This window comes from Pan troglodytes, chromosome 10, assembly GCF_028858775.2.
Source record: "Pan troglodytes isolate AG18354 chromosome 10, NHGRI_mPanTro3-v2.0_pri, whole genome shotgun sequence".
Classification (NCBI taxonomy): domain Eukaryota; kingdom Metazoa; phylum Chordata; class Mammalia; order Primates; family Hominidae; genus Pan; species Pan troglodytes.
This window is the reverse complement of record NC_072408.2, coordinates 8669486-8695809: the sequence shown is the minus strand read 5'-3', so window position 1 is coordinate 8695809 and position 26324 is coordinate 8669486. Positions and strand designations below refer to the sequence as shown.

The 26324-nt window shown below is 50.9% G+C and overlaps 1 protein-coding gene across 1 annotated transcript in view; it reads right to left on the bottom strand.

Moving 5' to 3' along the window:
* Positions 1 to 13266, bottom strand: part of WNT5B (Wnt family member 5B) — a 124058-nt gene extending 110792 nt beyond the window's left edge. The window contains exon 1 of the mRNA XM_003952080.6: positions 12496 to 13266. Within this exon, the coding sequence (XP_003952129.2) occupies positions 12496 to 12501 (6 nt within the window). The 5' untranslated portion in view covers positions 12502 to 13266. The remainder of the gene's footprint in view (positions 1 to 12495) is intronic.
* Between the last annotated feature and the right edge of the window lie 13058 nt (positions 13267 to 26324).

Below are 26324 nucleotides of genomic sequence, written 5' to 3'. Positions count from 1 at the left end.
AGCAAGATCCTGTCTCAAAAAAAAAAAAAAAAAAAAAAGAATGAACTACTGATACCTGCAACAACCTAGATAAATCCCACAGATATTATGCTGAGCAAAAGAAGCCAAATACCAAAAAGCTGAAAAATAAACCATAATTCTGGTATAAATCTATTCGTGTGAAATTCTAGAACAGACTAAAGTGATCTCGAATGACACAAATCAGGTCAGTGGGTGCCTGAGTTGGGGTGGTGGTGGGGTGTGGCTACAGGGAAGGGAGACAAGGAGATTTCTGCAAAAGCAGAAGTATCTTGATTGGGGTGGTGTTGCATGGGTGTGTATATTCATCCACATTTATTGACCTGTACACGTACAACGTGCGAATTTTATTGTATGTAAGTTATACTTCAATAAAGTTGAAGAAGAAGAAAAAGTCAATAGTACCTCCACCATTCAGCTGTGGCAACACAGGGTGGGGAGTGAAGAAAGAAATACAGAGAGGGCAGAGTGTGTGAAGCTAATGAATTTCACACAGCGCATGAGGCTAATGAATTTCACACTATAAGACTTTCCCTAGCCCTCAACTGTGAAAGTAGGTTCATGGTAACTTCTCAGAAGTCTGTATGCCATATTGAATGAGAGAGATCAGCAGGACACCATCTCCCCACAGCATATTTTTTGAGGGCAGGTCTCCTAGGCTTTTTTTTTTTTTTTTTTTTGAGACATACTCTTGCTCTGTCGTCCAGGCTGGAGTGCAATGGTGCGATCTCAGCTCACTGCAACCTCCACCTCCTGGGTTCAAATGATTCTCCTGCCTCAGCCTCCCAAGTAGCTGGGATTACAGGCACCCGCCACCATGCCTGGCTAGGCTAATTTTTGTATTTTTAGTAGAGACAGGGTTTCACTATGTTGGCCGGGCTGGTCTCAAACTCCTGACCCCAGGTGATCCACCCACCTTGGCCTCTCAAAGTGCTAGGATTGCAAGTGTGAGCCACCATGCCCGGCCATGTCTCCTAGGCTTTTAAGCATAAAAGCAGGATGCTGCTTAAGACTTCAGCACATGGAGTGGGTAACAGTGAACTTCAAGAATCTCATTTGAAAGGAAATATTTTAAAGCTGTTTGGTAAGGTTTCGACCAGGATTCTTGATTTGGTTAGTGTATAACATGCTGTATGTGTCAAAAATGCAATATTATTTAGGTCAGACTACTGTTAAATTGACATGTGTGTGTAGCTTATTAACGCCAGCATTAAGTATGAAAATACCACCACTTCATTCCTTCCTCCCAGACACAACCAAGCTTTTCATTCTGTCAGCAGAACCAGTCACTGGCAATTGCACAATAGCGCGTTTTGTGGTTGTTCAGAAGCATAATTAGAGCCAACATTTTCTGGTGCTTTCTAAGTGCAAGGCTCTGCATGCATTTATCACGTAAGTGCTTTCTATTCATTTCATGTCATCCTCACAACAGCTTTTTAAGATTTTAGCAGGTGAGGAAACTGGGGTCAAGAAAGTTTGGCTGACTTGCTTCAAGGTCACCTGTGTGTGCTGGTCACACTGCCATGAGGTTTTGGGGCGAGGGTTGAGCCAGCACCTGTTGCACTGCAGAACTTAATTTTTTTTTTTTTTTTTTTGAGACAGAGTCTCGCTCTGTCGCTAGGCCGGAGTGCAGTGGCGCGATCTTGGCTCACTGCTACCTCTGCCTCCCGGGTTTCAGCGATTCTCCTGCCTCAGCCTCACGAGTAGCTGGGACTACAGGCGCGTGCTACCACGCCCAGCTAATTTTGTATTTTTAGTAGAGATGGGGTTTCACCATGTTAGCCAGAATGGTCTCGATCTCCTGACCTCCTGATCCGCCCACCTGGGCCTCCCAAAGTGCTGGGATTATAGGCGTGAAACACTGCGCCTGGCCAGAACTTGATTTTTTTGAAACACTGTACATAAGAGATTAGACTTACTCTTCATGATAAATATATTTGTGTTAATGTTAACAACATTTTACCCAATATTTTCCAGTGCCAAGGCAGTGAAACAGGAAAGCATAAAATGAAAAAAGAAAAAAAAAAGCTTGCATTCTACTTATAGGATGTAACTTCTTTTTGATGCTTTGGGATACTATTTCATCTCACCAGACAAGCTTCTATAATTTCAAAGTCTCTCTCCTAGAAATAGACAAATAAGACAAGTGCCAGGTATGAATCAACACTGAGTCACCTGGAGCTGTGTTTTGTCAGTGAATTTAAACAAGTCTTTGGGTCACAGTTCCCTTCTGCGTATCAGGTAGGAAGAGCATTTTGTTGTTCTTAACATTGGTTATAAAGCACTTCCCTACACGCCACGTCGCTTGACCCTAGCAGTTCTATGAGATAGGAAGGGGTTACACTGTGACTCCATTTACCAATGAGAAGAGGGAGACTGGCAGTGATGAGCACATTTGCTCACGATTCTCAGTAATGCAAGGGCAGAAATCCTGGACTGCTGATTCCCAGGTGGCCACGAGCAGCCCAGCAGGCTCAAGTATCAGGGTCCAGGGTCCATGGGACGTCCAGTTTTTGCCTAGAATTTCCTCTCTCGATTTTAACATGGTTAATAGATGTTCAACTTGAAGGTGACAGGAAACAAATATTCTGTTTGGCAAAATACAAAAGTGCATTTCCAAGTGAACACCAAGGTAGGCACCAGGAAATGACAACAGGTCCCCTTAGTAAACAGTGATCAATTACCTTATTTCACCAAACCTAAGATGCTACTGATTCTAGAATGTACCATTATTTTGTACCACTAAGAAAGAAAAGTACTTGTCATCGAACTGTCATACAACATTGATTCTGAGATGCATTCTGACCTCAGATATGTTGAAATGCATCTTAATATCGATGAAACATGGTAATTATGGCTGGATTTCTTGAACCGGGAAGGATAACCTGTTTAGAAGTCACTAGCTCATTAACTTGTCAATATGGCTGAGCAGCAGCAACGCCGAGTGGTGGGATTATCAGTGAGGAGAGAGGAGCCCAGACAAGGAGGACATCACTCCTGCCATCCAGGAACCCACCTCTTGGTTGGGAGGACTGTCCAGGAAAAGTCCAAGAGCCTGGAGCTGCAGACCTCTCAACAGGTCTTCGGTAACAGCAGCTGTCATGGAAGTGAATTCTCAGATCTCCTTTGTCTCCTCAATCATCAAAATAAACCAAATTATAAAACACTCAGATCTTCTGCCTAAATTCTGACAAGGTATTTCAGAAGCTAGGGGTCAATTTCTTGACACTTTTACTTTTTTTCAATGAAGTGTTAAAGAGGGACCTAACATTGACTAAGTACATGATACATGTTAGGCATTGCCCTAATTCACAAAATTATCACATTTCATTCTCAAAAATGACCTTAGGAGTTGGGCATTATTATCTCTGTTTAAACAGTGAAGAAACTGGAGTTCAGAAAACCTAAATGGGCAAGGCAAGCCAATTAGGCTTGAACAGCTGAGTTAGTTTAAACCGAAGTCCCCCTGAGCCTCAAGGCCATGCGCTTTCCACCGGACAGGACGGAAAGCATGGGCTTGCAAAGACTTGTAAAAGCTTGAAAATCACCGCCAGACTAGCCAAGGAAGGCTGATACCCCAACTACACAGTAAATACCAAAACCTCTTCTGCTACAGGACACCTCGTTCAACTTGAGGACCTGTTTAATCAGCAGGGTGGCCGTTCATGGGTGAAGAGGGTAGCAGCATGGTCCACCTGGGAGCAGCGGGGGAGATGGCCTTGTGAGGGTGGGCCCAGGGACAAACAGCTAGTGAGAAAGCTGCTGCCATAATTCACATCAGCTCCCCAACGGCCTGCCCTCGGCAGTAGCATGGAAATAGGATGTAAAACGGATAATAAATCCACAGGATTTAGGAGAAACAAAAACAAGGGAAGACTGTCAGGAAAAAACCAGAGGCATTTTGGAACAGCGGTCGTCTCCCAGGGTGACTCTGCTCCCTCCCGCTCTCCCCACGGGACATTTGGCAATGTCCAGAGACATTTTTGCTTGTCATCCTTCGGAGTGGGGTGCTACTGGCATCGTGTGGGTAGGGGCCAGGTGTGTTCTCAGACATCCTACAATAGCAGCCCTCTTCAACAAAGAATTATTGGGTCCAAAATATCCATGGTGTCGGGGCTGAGAAACATGACTCTTGAACAACCTTAAGGAAACAAAAGTGGTGAAGACATTGCCCTTACCCAGCAGCTCATGAACCAAAAAGGCAAAGAAATCACAGGGACTGGCTCTGCATGGACTCCAGGTGCTCACCAGGAAACAGATCACGCACTTGTCCAGCCATCCCTGTGATCTACCACTGTGTGCACCCGATCCACGCCAGGCTCAAGAGAGGAGCTGGAGAGGAGGAGAACAGGCACGGTGCTGGCCCTCAAGGTGTCACCACCTGTCCGGAGGAGACGCGCATGTGTGGAAACACACACCTGAGCCTGTAAATACATGTGTGCTTGTACACACAGGCAGAAAAAACCGAAAAGGAATGCACCAAAATCCTACCAATGATAACTCAAAATCATTATTTTCTTCATATTTTCAATGAAAATATGAATGAATTAAAAAATGAAAAAAAGTCAATGTTTTTCAGTGAACATGTTATACTTTCATCAGTTCTGATAAAACAGGCATATCCCAGGGCCACATGTTCTCGCCAGCTGCCCCACCTCTGTGGTATGGCAAAGGAGGCCAAGATGGGGAGGGAGCAACGGAGCAGAGGAAGAACCTACGATTTTGTTTGCTTGTTTTCAGACAAGGTCTCCCTCTGTCACCCAGGCTGGAGTGCAGCAGCACAGTCATAGCTCACTGCAGCCTCAACCTCCCAGGGTCAAGTGATGCTCCCACCTCAGCCTCCCAAGTAGCTGGGACTACAGGTGTGCACCACCACACCCAGATACTTTTTAAAATTTTTTGTAGAGATGGGTGTCTTGTTATGTTGCTTAGGCTGGCCTCGAACTCCTGGCCTCAAGCCATCCCTCCCAAAGCACTGAGATTACAGGAATGAGCCACCACGCTCAGCCTGTTCCCACTGTTAACACTCTTCCCTGCCAACAGGTGAAACCGCTGTCTTTCATCCACTTAAGTCCTTCAGCAAATGTTCACTGAACACCCACTGCGTGTCAGGCACTGTCCCATGTACTCTTTAAGATACAACAGTGGACAAAACAGACAACAACCCCTGCCCTTGTGGTGTTTCTGTTTTAGCAAGGGGAAGCAGACAGAGGACCAATAAGGGAAATATAAAATACCTGTATGTTCCATGGGTATAACAGAGAGAAATAAAGCAGAGAAGAGGGCTAGAGAATGGTGAAAGGGTTATGATCTATATAGGAAAGTCACAGAAGTCCTCGCTAGGGTGAGGTCGCAGAGGTAAGGGGGGCTGCCCACCAAGGGCTTGCAAGCCAGTGTGAGAACTTGGCTTTCTCCTGCATGAGATGGAAGGCCACTGGAAGGTTTTGAAGAGAAAAGTGACAAGATCTGACATATCACACAGGATTGCTGCCCTACCTAACTCAGAAAGACCAATTAGGAGGTGCCTCCTAATGAGCCAGGATGAGAAGGGTAGAGGAGGTGAGAAGTCACCAGGGTGCTGAGAATGTTCTGAATTTGGATTTGGCAAGAATCACTGATGGATTCGATGTCAGAAGGGAGAGAAGGGAAAAGTCAAGACTGACTCCAGGGTTTACAGCATGAGCAACAACGAGGATGAGATGGAGAGGGCTGTGGGAAGGCAGGGACGAGCTCAGAGGCATGTAATTCTGTAGAGGAGGTGCTGCTTCAGCAACACCGGTCTGGAGTTCAAGAGAAAGGAGCAGGCAAGACACAAAAACATGAGGTTCCTGAGGGTAGAGACAGTACTTACAACCATCAGAGTGTATAGTACAGTCACACGTCGCCTAACAACAGGGATACATCCTGAGAAACATGTCATTAGGCAATGTCATTACTGTGTGAATGTCACAGAGTGAACTTACACAAACCTAGATGGTAGAGCCTACTATACACCCAAGTGAGATGCTCTAGCTGATTGCTCCTGGGCTGCAAACCTGCACAGCATGTGACTGTACTGAATACTCTAGACAGCTGGAACACACTGGTAAGTATTTGTGTATCTAAACAAATCTAAACATAGAAAAGGCACAGTGAAATATCTTATGCAACCACTGTGGTCTATGCAGTCCATCATTAACCGAAACATCTTTATGCAGCGTGTAACTGTACATAGAGAAGACAAGAGGTCCAAAGAGATAATCAGGTGAGCTGCTGCCGATGAGCAAGAAGGGAAACTGGAAGAGTGAGATGCTCTGGAAGCCAAGTGAAGGTCGTACAGCAAAGGGGAGGCAATGGGCCAGGAGTGGTGGCTCACACCTGCAATCCCAGAGCTTTGAGAGGCCAAGGTGGGAGGATCACTTGAAGTGGAGTTCAAGACCAGCCTGGACAACATAATGAGACCCTATCTCTACAAAAAATTTAAAAATTAGTCGGACACGGTCGTGCGTGCCTGTAGTCTCAGCTACTCACGAGGCTGAAGCAGGAGGATCACCCGAGCTTAGGATGAGCTTTGGTCAGACTGGTCTCGAACTCCTGACCTCAAATGATCCTCGGCCTCCCAAAGTGCTGGGATTACAGGCGTGAGCCACCTTGCCCAGCCTAAAGCTGATTTTAGATATGACTTCACAGAGGTTACCTTTTTAAGAATAACAAAATGCAACAAGTTAAGATTTTGGGTGACTTCCAAATCCAGGGAACATATCAGCATTTGCTTAGTTAAAACGACAGATGCCTCTGAGATGGGGTCAGCAGGACCCCCTCCTTTTCAGCCAGGGACTCGCCGGATTCTCAACTGCGCAGGACCACATCAGCTTTGAGCTCTCCTCTCCCATCGACCTGCCTCCCTCTTCCTTCCCTTTCATGGCAGCCCACCCTGAGCATCTGTGCTCTCCCAGTCCTTCCACAAACCTCTCTTCCTGTCACGTAATGATCAAAATGACTCTTATGCCTGATGGGACACAGTCAGTGTCCGTGAGATGCATTTCCCTGGGGAAGGGCAAGGCATGCTGACACAAGCAGTCAGTGGTGCTAGTGTCCCACATAAAGCCGCCTCCATCTTTCAAGGCAGAGCAAGTCCAGGGCAGGTGCCAAGGGGTTCTAGCGGCCCTGCCAGCCAGCCCGCATCAATATCACCACAAAAGCTGTCGCGTCTAGAGCCCCACAAGGCTCCAGGCATGGTCCAGATGCTTTATGTACACTAGTCCTAACCACCACATACCACATAGAGATAGGTATAAAGTTACGGTTTCCAGTACACAAGTAAGAAAACAGAGACACAGGGAAGTCAGGTAACCTGCCCTACCTCAGGTGACGCAGCTGTGCTGGGGTTTGCACCCAGAAGTCTGCCTCAAAAGCCCTCCTCGTCCCAGCATATACCCTGTCACTGCAACTGAAAATGCCCCCTCTTCCCTCACTCACCAGCCCCCGCTCCCAAGGGTGATATTCTAGTTCTCAATTTATATACACAATCTCTTTAAAAGTTTAATTGCTTTGATTGCAGGTCTCATACCCCCAAACAAGATTTCTAAGAAAATTCAGTAATTCTTTACTCAAAATTTCTCAGGAGAAACTTCTCAACAAATACAGGTGAAATCTATAACCTTAGGGAGGAGTCTATGACAGGCACTCAACTTTGCCCCAACCTCCCAGAGCAAGACAAGCCTCCTGTCATCTGGGGGATATTCACCGGTAAGAAAAATGGGTGCGGGGCCACTGGCCTCTTGCCCATGTCCATCCACTGGTTAAGTTCAGGAAGTGTCACCAGTGCAGGCACGACACCAGCAAGAGCCCAGGAGCTCAGGGCTGCTCTGCGGCTGCGCAGCTTCGGTTCTGGGCTCGGCCTCTCTAAGAGGAGCCAGCCTGAGAGCAGCAAACAGGACGGCCACGAGCTGGCCTCAGAAAAGCTTTGTTACTTTAGATTTTTCATAACATTATATTTTTATGTTATAGTTTTTGCTTCCCCAACAGGACTCAGAGAAAATCCAACAATTAATCATTTGCAGATAACTCTAAAGTGACTTTTGGGGGCTAAAGTGTGTAAACCAAGAACTTTTGAGTTCACTGCCTTTTCTAAGCCAAGGCCAGCTATCGTTTCCCAGGCCTCAGTAAATCCACTGTATAAATTAGACAGGAGTAACCTTTTAGGAGTTAGCATTTCTGGGGCTCTAGGAGGCTACAGAGGAGACTGTATACCCCTTTAAGAAAGGTTGGGGTGCCTCCCCCTAGAATCCAGGCACCAGCCCCAAAGTCACCCAAAGCTGGAGACAGAGGCTTGTCATAATCTCCCAGATGCCAGCGAACCACAGAGGCCCCTGGCAGGCCCAAGCCCAAAGCCAGGAGCACAACCTGAGCCTCCAGCTTGACCACAAACCCTGCCTCTGAGACCACGGCTGGTGAAACAGTAACTCTGTGAAAGCAGCAGGCCCAGAGCACCCCCCACCCCTCTGGTAGGGACACCCCAGGCCTGTCCACAGCAGAGGGATTCCCAAACCTGAAAGAGCTCGAGCTGTTCAGAGTGACAGGATGTTAGAGCTGGAAGGGGTCCCTGGGACCAACTAACCCATTGCTCTCACTTTATAGAAAAGACAAGCAAGGCTGGGCAAGGTGGCTCATGTCTATAATCCCAGCACTTTGGGAGGCTGAGGCAGGAGAATCACTTAAGCCCAGGAATTCAAGACCAGCCTGGGCAACATAGTGAAACCCAATTTATACAAAAAATTAAAAAAAAAAATTAGCCAGGCATGGTGGTGCATGGCTCCTACAGTCCCAGCCACTGGGGAGACTGAGGTGAGAGGATCACTTGAGCCCAGGAGGTCGAGGCTGCAGTGAGCCATTATCATACCACTGCACTCTAGCCTGAGCAGCAGAGAAAGACCCTGTTAAAAAAAAAAAAAGAAAGAAAGAAAAGAAAATATTACTGAGACCCAGAGAGAAGCTACCGTGTGCACCCCAACCCACTCAAACACCCTCCCCAGCAAAACCTCAAGAAAAGACAGTGATGCAAAGAACAGGACATCCAGGTGGGTTGGCTTCTTAGGGGAGTTGGAGGTTTGGGGTGCCAAAGACCTTAGAGAATGTCCCTGTCCCTTTAAGGGCTGCACTGCTGCCAGCACCCTACGTGCTTACTCAAAGGGGATCCGAGAGCCTGGCAGCCAGGCTGGGTAATGATTACAGTCAGCACAGCCCCCTGAGGACCTTAAGTGACAGCTTGAGTCTAGGCTTCCTGTGATCTCCGTGCACAGTATCTGGAAGGGTTAGGGGAGAGCATCTTCCCCCAGTACCGAACCAGGTTCCAACTCACCCAGGAGGAAAGAGACGGGAAGAAAGCCACATGGGTGGAGAAGCAGCGGGGAGAGAGACCAACTTTAGAAAGTCTAGAAGAGGACTCATGCAGCACAAAGAGACCACACTGCAACCACAGGGGCGAAGAAGTCAGGAAATGCTGCCGCAGCAGCCAGCCCAGTGGCGAGACCGCAAGCCAGTGGGTCAAACTGGGATGGAGGGGGCGGAGGTTTAAATTTAGCCAGGTAAACAGAGCCGGGCCAGGGGTGGAGAGGGCCTGGTAGGGGCTGTGCAGTCACCTGCTCTCCAGAGTTGGGGCATTTCTCGCTGAAGGGAACAGTCCAGAAGTCCAGCCAGAACTGTACCAAACAGCGGATCCATTTTCAGGGTTCCTCCAGCATGCTGCTTGGGGGAGCACACAGGCTGCGCCCCAGAGATGGACAGAAGGTTAGTTTTACTTTAAAGGGTGGCTCAGATTTAAAATGAGCATGTCTTTTCATCTTGATGGCAATATCGATGCACAATCCCTCTGCTGGATGTTTCTGGACTCGTAGATACGGTGAAGACGCTCAACAGAAACCAGCCAAGGCTGCCCGTAAGTGGAGCTCCCACATGCTCTCATTGCCCAGGGGGCTTTTACATCTACTGCTGTTGTGTGTCTTCAGAGACCTGATGGAGTTACCCAACAACCAGTAACTACCACCATGACCACACACTCTGAGGACTGCATCCAGGACTAGCGCTGGAGCAAAGATGGGCTCTGAAGACCTGGTTAGAAGATTAAGGAGATAGATGGCAGGCGGTTTGAAAAGGAGCCAGAGAGAAAAAGCTCTCGCCGACACGAGAGCTTTTGTGGACTGACTGGTTTCTATTTCAGAGGAGACAAGGACTATCACCACATGTAAAAACTTCCCTCCTTGCTAGAGAAGCCAGGCTGCGGCAATCCAGAAACCAGCAGAACCATCCTAGAATTAAAAATTAGAACAGACCAGCCTAGTCCTCTGCCTTTCTTGATCTTGAAGAAGAGCAAACAAAAAATCTTTCAGCTGCCCCTAGAGTCAGAGGGTGAAATACACAAGGGAAGAAGAATTCCAGATTTTTTCTTTTCGCAGCATATGGCTCCCAGCAATTTTGGCAATATCCCTTTAACTTACGCTTTTTGGACAGAAAAAATTTTAGAAAAGGGTAGTTTCAAGTCAATAAGAAACCCCTGGTGATATTACAATCACCAAATGAACTAAAGAGGGGACCGGTTTCAGATACCTTGGAGAAACACACAGACACACACTCTCAATCACCTATTCATATTCAAATACATAAGATATCAGAGCCTGGGAAAGTATGAAATCCATGGGTGGAAAAAGACCAGCCAGCTCCTCCGAGCCTGGCTCCTGCTCCCCTGGCAGGCAGATCCCACAGAGCGTCGCACGCCCTTGGCCTGACTGTCTTTAAGAAGAGAAAGAAAGGGAAGGGGAGATGTCTCTCCTGACTGCCTTTGGGTATTGACCCATCCATTGTCGCTTTAGGTTCCTTTACTCCCTTCACGTCCTGCCCTGTTGTCCGCACCACCTGCATCTGTTAGTAAAAAGCCCTGGTTTTAATTGTGACCCTTCCCTTGGACTGCTGGACTTGTCATCACCATGAAGACGCCAGCTCCATCACTCCTCTCACAAGGGTGCCTAAGAGGTCTCTTTCAGCACTGCCATCCTTCCAAGGAGACACACCTCCTCCTTCTTGCTATTTATAACCACAAATCTTGTGTGTCAAAGCGAGAACAGACACTATTTTGAGATGGAGGAAAACCACCCCTCAGTCTTCCACCTCTAATAGGTCGGTGTGTTTGCCAGGACCTGTGTGTGTGAGCCTAGGCAGGGGTGGGTGTGCAAGCTCCAGGTCTGGCATCCACTCGTCTGTGCCTGAGATGGGGAGTCTTGCCTTTGCGTAAGTGAATTCTGCCGGTTAATCGGATGGCAGGAGAGGCTGGGTGCAGGAAAGGGTCCTTAGGCTTTCTGAGGGCGTGCCCGCTGCTGCCTGGGCTCTCTGTTGCCTTAGGGGCCAGCCACAGGAGGGGGCTCCCTAGGCTTCCCCCCGTGTGCCTGGATGAGTGCTGGTGGCTGGCTAGCAGCTGACCCTGCCCTGCCGAGCCAGGGTTTTCGGCTCCACACTGACGGCATGGGCACAGACGTCCCATCGCAGCTCTGGTGACTGGGCACATTCCGGGGCCCCTGGAGCAGTTTGGGGGGTTGATTCCATGATCCCTAGCTTTTCCCCTCCAGGTACCAGGCTGAACCTCTGCCCAGGGGAGTAGCAACTGGAAGCTGTTGCCAACGTGGCCAGGTGGCAAAAGCAGTGAAGAAGGGCCCGGGTAAAGTGGAGAGGAACACCCGACACACACACCCCTTCAGCTGAGTAACCAACCCAGGGCCGGAGCCACCTCAGTTTCCCTCCCTGTAAAACAGAGCCAGGCAGGCTCCCCGCAAACCGAATTGCCTCTCCCAACGATCTGCAGCAAATATCCGGGGGGTTGGCTCCGACAGGAGCGCGGGCTACACGTCCACCGAGGCTCCAAGAAAGTGAAGGAGGAGGTCACGTCCCGCCTCTCCCACGGCGGGGACGTGGAGCGCTGGAGCAACCGGAGAAACACAAAGCTGAGCGGCGCTCGGGCTCTACCTGCGCGGTCCAGGCAGAAACGCAGGCACCCACCCGCGTCCGGCGGGTAAAGTAACCCAGATGTGGTCCCCGAGCGGGGCTGCTCGATGCCGGCGCAGACCTCGGCGGAGGGTCCAGGCTGGGCCCGACCAAACCCGGGAGAGTGAGCGCGAAGCTCAGAGGCCGCCCCTCCTCGGACAGCCGCGGGCAGTGCCGGGCCCCGCCTGCGCCGCCGACCCCGGAGCCCACCTGCCCGCGCCGAGGGCCCGGCGGTCCCCAGCTTTGTTCGCCGCCCCAGCCCGGGGCGACTCCCTTCCCCCCACCTGACCCCGCCGCCGCCGCCGCCGCGGCCCACCCCGGCCCTCCCCGACCCGACGCCCGCGGCGCGCAGACCCACCCGGCGGAGACCCAGCGCGGCCGCGGGGCCGGGAAGGCGGAGGAGCCGCGCGAGGTTCGGCAGCCGGGGCAGCGGCGGGGCCGTCCCCGGGGGCGAGGGCCGGCGCTTACCTGCATGTCCCGCCGCTTGTCAGGCCCGCGGGCTCCGGGCGCCGCTCGGCCCGGCCCGGCCCGGCTCTTCCTGCGTCCGGCTGCGCTGGGTCGGTGGGTGAGGCGCGGCCGGCGGGGCCCGGGGCAGACCCTGCCCGCTCCTCTCAGCGCGCGGGCCGCTCGGGCCGCCGCCTCCGACTCTTCATCCGCGGCCGGGGCGCGGGGCTGGCGGCGCGGGCGGGCGTGCTCGGCTCCCGGGGTCCCGCCGAGGCGTCTCGGGCCCCCCAGATGCTGGGGCAGCCTCCGAGGTGTCCACCGGAGCCCGGCCAGGCAGCCCCGGCGCTCGGAGTCTGCGCGCCCTCCTGCCGCCCGGAGGGCTCCCTGCTCCGCGCCGGGGACCCCCGAACTCGGCGGGCGGGGACGGTCGGGGGTGCGGAGCCTGCGGCCGATCCGGAGGGAGGCCCTGGGCCCGAGGCGCGGGCTCGGGAGGCCGCCGTCGGTCTCGCCGGGCTGCGCGCCCTGCTCCGGAGCGCGGGACCCGGGGAAGTTTCGGCCCAAGTTGGCTGCGGGGCGGGTGGCGGCCGCGGCTCGGAGTGCAGGGGCCGGCGCTGGGCGAGTGGATCCCGGGGGCGCCGCCGCCTCCGCCCCGCCTCCCGCGCCTCCTCCCCGCCCCCCAGCAGCCGCGCCGGCCCCGGCTCGCTCCTGCCCACCAGCCGGGCCGCGACACCCTCCCGAGGGCTCCTCCCAGGCGCTGGGACCGTGACCTCCGCACCTGCCTCCCGCCCGGTTCCCTCGGCCCCTAAGCAGAGCGGCCCGGGGGGCCTCGCCGCGGGGGTGCGGACAGGGAGTCTCCGCCGCCCGGCCCCCTTCCCCCGGCCCCGCACGCCTGCTGCCTCCTTCTCCCGGAACTTGACCCGATCCTCCGAAGAAACCGCGGGTCTTACCCCGGCCAGCAGCCCCCTCGGGGCGCCCAAGGAGCCCGTACCCGCGCCCCGCGATCCTGGCACGAGCGCCCACCTCGGCGTCTGCGGGGCCAGAGGCTCTGAGAGGGGAAGAGAGTTATGTCCTCCGCTTTCTTGCTACGCGTCCTCCTTTGAATCCCCCAAAGAAGTAGAGTGACCCGGGAACTACTTTGCCGCTTTGCAAACCCAGGTCATCCCCCTCGCAGGCCTGGGCCCTCCCTACAGAGCCCAGCTCAGAAAGATCCCTGGGTTTGGGAAAAATGAGGCAGAAAGGTTTCAAGGAGCAAATGTGTTCTCTCAATACTTTTGTCATGGATATAGGACTAAATAATTCTCCTGATGTTTTATGGAGAAAATGAGGCACAGAAAAGTCTGACGACCAACCCATAGTCACTGAAGGGGCTAGCTTGAGAAGGTCACTAGAGTCCAGGGCTCGGCCTTGGTTCAGATCCAGGTTTAAATGCTTTTCTGGAAGTCCCATGTCCTTTTGTAGGTAACCTCATAGCACCTCTGGGTGAGCTGCCCAAGAGGGTGTCCAAGGAGGTGAAGTGGGTGAGCTAAGGTCCCAGTGGAGGCAGGAGCTGCTGGTCCCTGCTCCAGACCCAGGTAACAGGGACCAACCGAGAGCAGCCAGCAGGATCCCAGGCCTGCCCTCCAGCCCCTTTGCTTTTACATTCTGAAAAACCCAGTCTCTTCCCTGAGGAGGAGGTCGCCCTGGTAAAGAAATTGCCTTCGAATGCAGTACAGTGAGGGGAGGGAAAATACAATAGTAATAATCAAAGGCTTTGCCTTTTTAAAATTAGTAACCAAACAAGGTGACAGCCTCCCCCTTTCAGTGGGGGAAGGGGCAGCAGGGAGGGTCAGGGAATGGATGGGACCAGGAACCCACCACACTGGCCAGGCAATAAGGAGCTATTGTCCTCTGGATTTTACAATAGGAGGGTAAGAGCTGTTGTAGCAAATACCCCACTAATTAGAGGGCAAGGCTTCCTTGGAACTGTGCTGGCTTGGGCCGGAGGTGCACCGTGACTTTTCTCACCTCAGGTGCACTGTGACTTTTCTCACCTCGGAGTGAATGAATGGGGTTTATGAGACCGGGTCCAGCAACCATAAATGCATGGCCTATAATTGTTGTGGGGAGCCTGCCTGCTGCTGGAGGGAAGCTAGTTCAAGGCTTTATCTTGGGGACAGATGGTATGAGAAGAGTTGGCCTAAAGCAAGCAAAAAAGCTTTGAATCCACTTTGCCAAATTTCAAGCAGGCTCAGTTTCTCTCTTCCTCAGAATAAAACATCAGTTCTAGTGTTAGGGTCTTTTTTTTTTTTTTTTTTTTTTTTTTTTTTTTTGAGACAGAGTTTTGCTCTCGTTGACCAGGCCGGAGTGCGGTGGCACAATCTCGGCTCACTGTAACCTCCTTCTCCCGGGTTCAAGTGATTCTCCTGCCTCAACCTCCCAAGCAGCTGGGATTACAGGTGTGCGCCATCATAGTAGAGATGGGGTTTCACCATGTTGGCCAGGCTGATCTCGAACTCCTGACCTGAAGCGATTCACCTGCCTCAGCCTCCCAAAGTGCTGGGATTACAGGCGTGAGCCACTGTGCCCGGCCATGGAGTTAGGGTCTTCGTGGGAGGTCAAGGGAAAGTCTTGTCCCCCAGACCCTGATTACTCCAGAATGCAACATGGGAGAAACTGAAGATTCGCTTCATTTGTTGAGCCCTAAACACCCAGAGATGAATGAGACCAGTTCCCACCTTCAGGAAGTTTACAGTCTGAAGAATGAGGTGTGGAGAGGCCGACCTCTAATTTGAAGCCTAGAAGAAGCAACAAGGGATGACTTTGCTTGGCCCCGAGCTGACAGTCTAGGATGAGAGCAAGTGACAGACGACAGCAACCCCAGCTGAATGCTCTGTAAGTCCCCTACCCCCACCATCTCTGTCCAAGATGAGTCAAAACTTGTGGCACAGGGAGGGAAGCTGCAGTGCCCACGGGAAAGGAGCTTGTGGCTGAGTAGCTGGGAAAACGTTTGAATGAGGAGACAGCAGAGACGTGGGCCAGATTCCCCAAGGGAAGTGGTAAGCACCCCATAGCTTGAGTCACTGGACTGCTGGGGCAGCTACCTCCAGCTCTGAAGGCAGGCACTGATGGGAATGCAGACAAATCTCACCCATGTTTTGTCTGTGACTGTTGGGTGGGGTCTCTTGCCTTCTCTGCCAAACAAGGCATATTCCAGTTTGGCATTTGTGATTAAAAAGAAAGGACACAAGAAAGTAAGGAAGGAAATAGAAGAAAAAAGAGAAGAGAAGGAAAAGAAAATATTTGGCCCTATGCAAATGTGTAATGATCACTGCTCTTTTTATTGAGGACACTGCTCCCCGCTCCTGGTCATGCCCTCGCAGGCCCCCATCCACACTCAGAGGTCCCTTCCCAGCCAGAAGGTCTAACGAAAACCCTATCAGAACTAGTCAGAGAGGAGGCTGAGACTCCTGCGTGGCTGGGATCTCAGTGGCTTTCCTGCCAGGTGCATCTAGGGCTGAGTGCTGGTCCTCAGGCATGCTCTTCGGTGGACTGCTCCGTTTCACCACCCCCAGTGCCAGGGGGAGGAGCTTCAGGAACACTGCTGTCCAGCCGCTTCTGGGTGCAGGAGGAAAGTACCCCTGTTGCAGGGCAACCCTCTACTCCATCCCAGTCTGCTTCTCTGGCACCTTTCAAAGGTATTCTTTAAGATGCATAGAAGGCCAGGCGCGGTGGCTCACGCCTGTAATCCCAGCACTTTGGGAGGCTGAGGTGGGCGGATCACGAGGTCAGGAGATTGAGACCATCCTGGCTAACACGGTGAAACCCCATCTCTACTAAAAAATATAAAAAATTAGCCGGGCGTGGTGGTAGGCACCTGTAGTCCCAGCTACTCGGGAGGCTGAGGCGGGAAAATGGTGTGAACCCGAGAGGCGGAGGTTGCAGTGAGCCGAGATCGGGCCACTGCACTCCAGCCTGGGCGACAGAGCCAGACTCCGTCTCAAAAAAAAAAAAAAAAAAAAAGGACGCACAGAAAACTTCTTGGGGGAACTGATGAGCCTTCAAAGCCCAGAACAAGAGCGAGAGGCAGAGCTAATAATAACCTTTTATCCCGACAGTTATTTCACAGGCACTTGACTCCACTGCCCGTGGTACTGTGTTGTTCAGTGCTCAGTTTCTGCTCGTTGTCTGGACGTAACATAGAAGTCCCGGTTTTGCTAAGAAAGAGGGCTTTTTAAAAACTGGTAGACTCTGACCCAAATATCCAGACACTATCCATAGATTACCACCACAGACTCACAATAGCCAAGACAATTTGGGACAGCTGGATCGGGGGATTTCTAAGTGCTGAAGGCAGCAGGGTTGGTAAGAAGGAAGCTGCTATCTTGAGTTCTAATCTGGCTCTGCAGTGGACCTGTAGAGGAAAAAGTTCATACCAGGATGTCAGCAGCATAAAGGAATTTTTATAAAAGCTGAAGACCGTTCTTAACACCTCATATGTGCATAGAGCTTACCAGTTTATAAACTGCTTTTCTTTCTTTCTTTTTTTTTTTTTTTTGAGACAGAGTCTTACTCTGTCTCCCAGGCTGGAGTGCAGTGGCATGATCATGGCTCACTGCAGCCTCAACCTCCCATGCTCAAGCAATCCTCCCACCTCAGCCTCCTGAGTAGCTGGGACTACAGGCACATGCCACCATAGCTGGCTAATGTTCATATTTTTTGCAGAGACAGGGTTTTGCCATGTTTCCCAGGCTGGTCTCAAACCCCTGAGCTCAAGCGATTCTCTCACTTCGACCTCCCAAAGTGCTGGGATTACAAGTGTGCACCACTGTGAGTGGCTGATATGGTTTGGCTGTGTCCCAACCAAATTTCGTCTTGAATTCGCACGTGTTGTGGGAGGGACCCAGTGGGAGGTGATTAAATCATGGGGGCAGGTCCTTCCGGTGCTGTTCTCCTGATAGTAAGTCCCATGAGATCTGATGGTTATTATAAGGGGAAGTTTTCCTGCACAAGCTCTCTTTTTGCCTGCTGGCGACCACGAAATATGTGACTTTGCTCCTCTGCGCCTTCTGCCATGACAGTGAGGCCTCCCTAGCCATGTGGAAGCGTAAGTCCAATTAAACCTCTTTCTTTTGTAAATTGCCCAGGCTCAGGTATGTCTTTATCAGCAGTGTGAAAACGGACAAATACAGTGGCCCTCTAGTTTTATCTTAATGAAGATTCATCAGAATGATGACAGCCTTACTCATCTCACTTGGAAGGCTCTCCTCTAGCCACCTCTCCCCAAAAGAGAAGTTAGTGCCCCTCCAGGGAGAAGACAGCATGGTTGCTGAGCAGGGCGCCAGGTCAGTCCTCACAGGTGAACTTCCGACTCAACACCTGTGTGATCTTGAGCAAGACACTCATCTCTCTAAGCCTCAGTTTTCTCATCTAAAGGTAGCGGTGGTAAGATCACCTACCTATGGCAATGTGAGAAGTCGAAGAACACACATAAAGAATCCAAGTACTGGCTGGGCATGGTGGTTCACGCCGGTAATCCCAGCACTTTGGGAGGCTGAGGCGGGCGGATTACTTGACCTCAGGAGTTCCAGAACAACCTGGGCAACATGGCAAAACCCTGACTCTACAAAAAACACAAAAATTAGGTGGGCGTTTTGGCGTGCACCTGTAGTCCCAGCTGCTCAGGAGGGTGAGGCAAGCGGGTCACTTGAGCTCGGGAGGTCGAGGCTGCAGTGAGCCGTGATTATACACCACTGCACTCCAGCAGCCTGGGCGATAGAGTGAGACCCTGTCTAAAACAAACAGAAAAAAGGAATCCAGTACTATTTATTACACGTAGTATATGTTCAATCAGTATTAATAATTGCATTATTATGATTGAATAGACGTGACCTCATTTTCTGTTGTCCACTCTAATGGGATGCTCTATCCTTGAACTCCTCCCAAGAGAAGACAGAATCCTAAATTGTCCCTTTAATGAATTACTGCTTTACTAATACCTAGAATGAAGCAGTTGAAGGTGTCACTAAAAACTGGCAAAATCTGGAGACTCTAGCCAATTGCAATGGGAAGAGTTTCATCATTTCATCAGTACCACTCGTCAAGGTCCCATAAAGAGAAAATGGGGGCCGGGTGCGGTGGCTCACGCCTGTAATCCCAGCACTTTGAGCAACTGAGGTGGGAGGATTGCTTGAGGCCACGAGTTCGAGACCAGCCTGGGCAACAAAGTGAGACCCCCCCCCCCATCTCTTAAAAACAAGCAAACAAACAAAAGAATGGCGAGCAAATGGGAAAAACTAATGAATGTGATCCTGTTAATGAACTACTCAAATGCTTGACCGAAAAACAAGGCACTCTTTGGAGTCATGATTGACAAGAAATACCATTTTCCCTTTGGAGACTCCAACATCCCCATATGCCTCCTTTTTCCCTCATCTCAACTTTGACTGAAGCCCTTTAATGCTTTCTATACTGAGGGACATTTCAGAGGAAACGGAGACAGGGTGCCTGCCCTCAAGGAGCTTTGTTCTTATAGTGGGGCCAGGACACAAGCAAATGGAAACGAAACGAACATCAGATGCCCAGGCCACATGCCTCTGGTGCCAGAGCCCCTGGCGGCTCAAGGCCATCCGGACTAAGGGTGGTGGCCGAGCTTCTCCTTCCCTCTCTCTTACTAAGGAGCTGGTTTCCCCTGGGGAAGGTCACTCCCCTTCTTGGATCCTCACCTGTAAAGAGCATGGGTCTAAATACTCCCCAAGAGTAAACAAACCTATGATGGAGTCAAAGGGGAAATGGAGAAAGATGGAGGTTTGAGAGGAAGACAGTGAATCTGACACCAAGACACTTACTTTTAAGGTCAAGGGGGCATTCAAGTGTTGACGGCAAGAAACAGGGAATGTAAGGAGCGTTAGAGGTCAGGGTGGCTGGAGGTGCAGTTTCAAAAAGTGAGCTGATAAATAGGAAGGCCAGAGGGCAAGGCGAGAGAGATGGCGGAGTGAGCAACCTGTGTAGACAGGGCCCACAAGTTTAGGAAGAGGAGAGGGCAGACTGGAGGGTGCAGCAGGGGTCCCTCGGGTCGAGTGATGTGTGCTCCACAATAAGAGAGCCACAGTAAGACACGCACAAAGGCAGAGAGAGGCAAAGCCAGGAGCATTGGCTGTTCCTGTTGGTAGAGGGGGCTGGGAGCAAGGAAGAGAGGGCGGCAGGAACTCAGCAGGGGGCTGGCATTCCAGAGCGGGAGCAGCCCCTTCTTCCTTCCTCTCCAGAGACTGTTAGGATGACAGAAAATGCAGATACCGAAGGAGAGGCCAGCCAGGAAAGGGAGAAAGGATGGCCACAAGCTCCCACAAGGACACTAAAGTGGCCTCTCCAGCTGTCAGGGGAGGCTGACCCCTCCCACGTGGCTGCCCAGGGTGGGAGGCACACCTGTGCCAGGTGACCAGAGGGTGTCTCAAAGTTGTTCACTCACAGACAGCTCCTGGAGGGGCTTCCTAGTGCACTGAGGGTTGAGTCCCTGGTTTATCGGAAGCTCCTGGGAAAGAATGTTTACAGTCCAGTTTCCAAGGCTGTGCCTCTGGTCTGTGACTTCTAAGGCTCCACAGGTCATTCTGATCCTGAACTCAGCCAGGGATCCCAAAGGCCCAGCGTCCAGTGAGCTTGCGGGAGGAGAGAGGCTTGCTGACAGGTACAGGGTAGCCCAGAAGAGCCGTGGCACCCCCTGCCCCAGGCCCAGGAAACACATCACTTCAGTTCCCTGGGACCGCATTGCAGTGGAGGGCGGCAGAGGGGCGGGTGAGAACTGGAGTCTTTGAGGTCTTCCGCCATCCTGGCTTCTTCCTGCTTGGCCTTGCCAGGGACCAGGTGTGCTCACCCTGAGCTGAGACTGGGTCCTGGGTTCCGCCATCATGTTAGCTTTTGCTAAATGGTACTAACAAGGATGATAAAGGAAACCCACAGGTAATCCAGACATCTCAAGGAAGTAATGGTTTGTCTCCTGACCCACGATTATTATCAAAAGCATTTATAGGCCAGGCGCTGTGGCTCACACCTGTAATCCCAGCACTTTGAGAGGCCGAGGCGGGTGGATCACCTGAGGTCAGGAGTTCGAGACCAGCCTGACCAACATGGAGAAACCCCGTCTCTACTAAAAATACAAAATTAGCCGGGCGTGGTGGCGCATGCCTGTAATTCCAGCTACTCGAGAGGCTGAGGCAGGAGAATCACTTGAACTGGGAGGCAGAGGTTGTGGTGAGCCGAGATAGCACCATTGCACTCCAGCCTGGGCAACAAGAGTGAAACTCTGTCTTGAAAAAAAAAAAAGCATTTATAAACTATTGAATTCCACCCTATGAGCTGTGATCTTTGCTAGAATGTCTTATCTGAAGCACTTGTTTGGCTTCAGAAAAAAATGATTGTATCACCAGAGACAAACAGTAATAAGTGAAAATGCATCATTGTAATGGACAATTGTTTAACAATTGAAGTTTTTAAATATTCAAATGTTAAGCTTAAAGCATTTAGCCTGGCACTCTTCCTTTCTCTCTGATATTTTTCACTCTATGTATTTAAACAATTGGCCCTCCCTATTTGTTGGTCCCACGTTCACAGAGTCAACCAACCTCAGATTGACAATATTTTTATTTTTTTAATTTATTTTTTTGAGACACAATCTCGCTCTGTTGCCCAGGCTGGAGTGCAGTGGCACAATCTTTGCTCACTGCAGCCTCCACCTCTTGGGTTCAAGTGATTCTCTTGCCTCAGCCTCCTGAGTAGCTAGGATCACAGGTGTGCGCCACCACAACCAGCTAATTTTCATTTTGTTTTGTTTTGTTTTTTGTATTTTTTTTTTTGAGACAGAGTCTCACTCTGTTGCGCAGGCTGGACTGCAATCTTGGCGCAACCTCCGCCTCCCGGGTTCAAGCAATTCTCCCGCCTCAGCCTCCCAAGTAGCTGGGACTACAAGCACACACCACAACGCCCGACTAATTTTTTGTATTTTCAGCAGAGATGGGGTTTCACTGTGTTGCCCAGGCTGGTCTCTAACTCCTGAGCTGAGGCAACCTGCCCGCCTTGGCCTCCCAAAGTGCTGGGATTACAGGCGTGAGCCACCACGCCCAGCCTAATTTTTGTATTTTATTAGTAGAGATGGGATTTCACCATGTTGACCAGGCTGGTCGTGAACTCCTGAGCTCAAGTGATCCACCTGCCTCGGCTTCCCAAAGTGCTAGGATTATAGGCGTGAGCCACTGCACCCAGCCTGAAAATGTTTTTAAGAAATAAAAAATAATAATGCAACAACAAAAAATAATATAAACAAAAAGCAATACAGTGTAACAACTACTTATATCACATTTACATTGTATTGGGTATTATAAGTAATCTAGAGATGATTTAAAGTATTTGGGAGGATGTGTGTAGGTTATATGCAAATACTATCCCATTTTATATTAGAGACTTGAGCATTCATAGATTTTGATAGATTTTGATATCATGAGGGTCCTGGAACCAATCCCCCAGGGGGTACCCAGAGACAACTGTACAAGCATCTGGGTCCTAATACATAACTAACATCAGCATCCTTTGTTAATTGTTGAGGTTCCTAAGTATGCTGGTCAACGAAATGGTTCATAGAAAACAGCAGTCACTGCCAGGCTTGGTGACTCACGCCTGTAATCCCAGCACTTTGGGAGGCCAAGGTGGGTGGATCATGGGGTCAAGAGATCGAGACCATCCTCACCAACATGGTGAAACTTCATCTCTACTAAAAATACAACAAAAAAATTAGCCGGGCTTGGCGGTGCACGCCTGTAGTCCCAGCTACTCCGGAGGCTGAGGCAGGAGAATCGCTTGAACCCAGGAGGCAGAGGTTGCAGTGAGCTGAGATTGCGCCACTGCACTCCAGCCTGGCGACAGAGTGAGACTCCATTTAAAAATAAAATAATAATAATAAAAAAGCAGTCAGCCTTAATGCTAATTAGACCCTAACATTCCTCCATTCCTAGAAGTCCTCTCCAAGGTGCATTGGCCATAATAAAGAAGGTGAGGGCCAGCCATGGTGGCTCACGCTTTTAGTGCCAGCTACTTAGGAGGCTGAGGCAGGAGGATCACTTGAGCCCGGGAGATGAAGGCTGCAGTGAGCTATGATTGTGCCACTGCACTGCAGCCAGGTGACAGAGCGACACTCTATCTCTAAAAAGAAGTAATAAATAAATAAAGAGGATGATATAGACAAAGGTGTTTACCGAAGAGATGGAAATTATATCCAGTGATTTTTTTCATTTCATGTTTCAAATTATGAGCCTTGAACGCCTTTGTGTTCTGACAGAAGAATGAACAGATAAATACCACGGGTCTGTATAGGCTTAGAAAGGTATTGGAGGTGCTGATTTTTGTGCCCCAAACCTGAGTCGATAGGAGAGTAACAGATAAGGAGAGAACAGGGCAAGAAGGAACTAGCCTGGGAGAGAGAAGCACCATCTAGTCACTTTGTCCTCCTGTAAAGTATCGATGATCTCTTGTACACGCATACTCCAATGTCCCCCTCCCCTCAGCTTTTTTTTTTTTTTTAAAGCAAGGTCTCACTCTGTTGCCCAGGCTGGAGTGCAGTGGCATGATCTTGGCTCACTGCAACCTCTGTCTCCTGGGTTCAAGTGATTCTCGTGCCTCAGCCTCCCAAACCGCTGGGATTACAAATATGCACCACCACACCTGGCTAATTTTTTGTGTTTTTAGTAGAGACTGGGTTTCACCATGTTTCACCATGTTGGCTAGGCTGGTCTCGAACTCTTGGCCTCAACTGATCTGCCTGCCCTCAACCTCCCAAAGTGTTGGGATTACAGGTGTGAGCCACTGTGCCCAGGCCCTCTTCCCCCACTTTTAATTTTCCTTTTGCCTTTCTTGTAGCTTGATAACATGACCTGTATCCCCACCTGCCTGTTTTATTCTTGGGCTGACATTTGTGGTGCATTTTAAGCTGGAATTTCTGGAAACAGAAAGCTACAAGATCCACAGCAAAAGCTACAAAATGCAGTGGTGGAATTTCAGGCACCAGGGCATCGCATGGAGGAGACATTCCAGGGCCCCAGAGTGGGTGGGGAAGCTGCTGAGATCCTGAGAGCCTTCCAGTACCTTCAGACCCCACCACCCTGGCAGCAGCCTGCCCAGAGTCCACTCCCTTGGGCGACTCTGCTTAGGGCTCCCCCATCATCTAGCCGGTGGCAGGCAGCCAGGAGCTACGCGCCTTCTTTAATTTAAATGTACATCTGGGTTTGCAGTAAGTTACAGGGACAAGGGTCTCCAGGAGTGGACCAGGGAAGGCCCTGCCCAGGTAACCAAGCCCATGTCAAGCAATCCACAGTCCTCAGGATTCTTCCTCCATGGGTGGGGTTTTGATTGTGTGTTTTAAAGATGCCTTCATTGTAACAATTAAAGGATCAGAATAAATCTGACCACAATCAGTACTTTAAAACCTTCTTGCTTTGCACTTAGAGAACCCTTGGCATGGCCCTGCTTGCCACGGTGACTGACAACAGCGACCCAGACAGACAGAGGACACTCACTCGCTACAAATGCTGAGCACATAAATATTTACTTAGGCACAAGCAATGGCCTGAGTGCCTTTTATGCGGTGGGGAGAGAGGAATGAATCATGCAGGTTGGCAGCTGGAACAAGACGGGGAGAGGAAGGGGAGTCTCTTCTCTGGGGAGCAGCTGTCTTAAGAGCTGCCAGAAATAGGAGAGGGAGGACTGGAGCTGGGGGAACTTGAACATGGAGAGCCCTGAGAGGATGCGAGAGAGGACGACCGGTGGGCAGCCCTGGGAGGACCCCACCTCTGCCTGGGAGGAGCCTCAGGCTGTTGTCTGCCAGCCAGTGCCAAGGGCTGGAGGGGCCCCGACGGAATCTCACCACTGTTTGGAACAAAGAGTAGTAGAATCTCAGCCCTGCTCCCAGAGGGCGGAGGACGGGAGGCAGGGACGAGCACACCTGGTGAGGCGGGGTTCACCACGGGGCCCCACGGAACTGCCAGGGGCCTGCAGTTCTGCCCTACCCAGTCCTGGGCTCCAGAAGCCATCTGCCAAGACGGTGGGCCTGTGTGCACCGTGCTGCAGGGGTGTGTCTTCTCCCACGCCAGGAGGACCGTCACCCCTGTTCACACCCCGCCCCCAGCCTAGACCTGGTTTTTCCTACAAAACCCCACCGAGACGTTATCTTCCATCTCACTGGGGTCAAGGAGTGGCTGACTGCCCGGTAGCAACAAAGGACGTTTTGAGCCGCGGAATCCACAGGTATCAACTTGGATCCTGGGGCTGGGAACAGAAGTCCCAACACCAGGTAGGGGGTAGCCCGTGGACATGCAGGAGGCAGCCCCAGAACCAGGGAGGGGGCGGCCCCAGGACAAGGTGGGGGCAGCCCAGTGTGCATCCCTTCCTGTCTAACCCCTCATCACTCGGCTGGTCCACCAACAAGAACTGCTTAACCTGGGGCTGATTCTGTGACTCCCCATTTGACCACTTCTCTGCCCTAGAGGGCAGCTGAGAGAGAAGGAAGGAAGGAAGTAGATTCTCTTTGGTCCTTGTTCCCGGCTTGGGTAAGAGAAAGGAGGTGTTCGCTCCTCCTGAGCCAGGCCCTGGCCACCCCCTTTCTGCTGTCCCTCAGTAGACACCTGCACTGTGATCCTAGGCATGGTGGCTGTGGTGGAGGTGGAGGTGACGGGGTCATGGGAGGGAACATCTCCAGCACAATGCAGCTTTAAAACCACTGCCTCTGCAGCACGGACTCTGGAGTCCAGCTCCCAGGAAAAGCTTCAGATTAGGATATTTCTATTGTTACTACATGTAGGCACTTTGTCAGTTGCACTGTAGCTTTTCTATACTGTACTGGCATGGGGTGTGAGGAAGTTACGTGCAGGGACAGCAGCTCCCACCCAGGACTAACTTCTGCAGGAGAATTATGATAGCATCAGGAAAACAACAGTAATAATCCATTCTAATTGAGAGGTTATGGTGTACTAAGGAGTTTAATCCTTACAGCAACACGATGAGGTTGACTCTCTTATCCCATTTCACAGATGAGAAAACTGAGGCTTAGAGAGGCCAAATTACCTCCCACAATCACACAACTAGCAGGAGTCCAGGTCAGGCTTCACACCCAGTTGTAGAAAAGCCTGTCGGGAGAGAAATCGGGAGACCCTTGCTGCTGTTTAGGCCAAATTCTGCCTCCACCTACCACAAACTGGGAATTGGTTCTTTATTCCTACTTTTCAGAGCCTACATTCCTACAATTACTCAGGACAGGAAATCTACCATGCTGGCCCTAATTCTATAAATAGTGGAAGAGGATGCGTTCACTGGAAAGCTTGAGAGAAATGTATAAGATGAAGTGCTTTTTATATAATCTGTTCAAGTTCACAGTGAGGCAGGAAACCAATTTTCCCCAAACTGAGAACTGAGGAAAGGGCCATCCTTTGATTCTTACCTCCCTTTCTCACCCCTGTGGCCAGAGAGGTGTTGCTTTTAATAAAGCAATTTCCAGGTGGTGCTTGGAACTCCACGGAACAAAAACCCACAAGAAATGGCTTGGGGGGTGGGGGCTGCCATTTCCTTCATTTTTCTCTGTTTTCCTTTACTTCCACCAGGCTAGAGATCACAAAACAAGCCAGAGACCCCACCAAATCCCAGGGTGGGGAGCTCCCCCTAGTGGCCCAGTGGGTCCCCCTGTAGACCCCCCCTGGGGTCTTGACGAAAGAAGGGAAGGGAGCAGATGTTTGAACAAGTCTAGAGTCTTGTATAAGAGAGAATGATCCACTCCTGAGCATACACCCAAAGAATAGGGCAGGGACTCAAAGAGATATTTGTACAGCCATCCATAACAACATTAT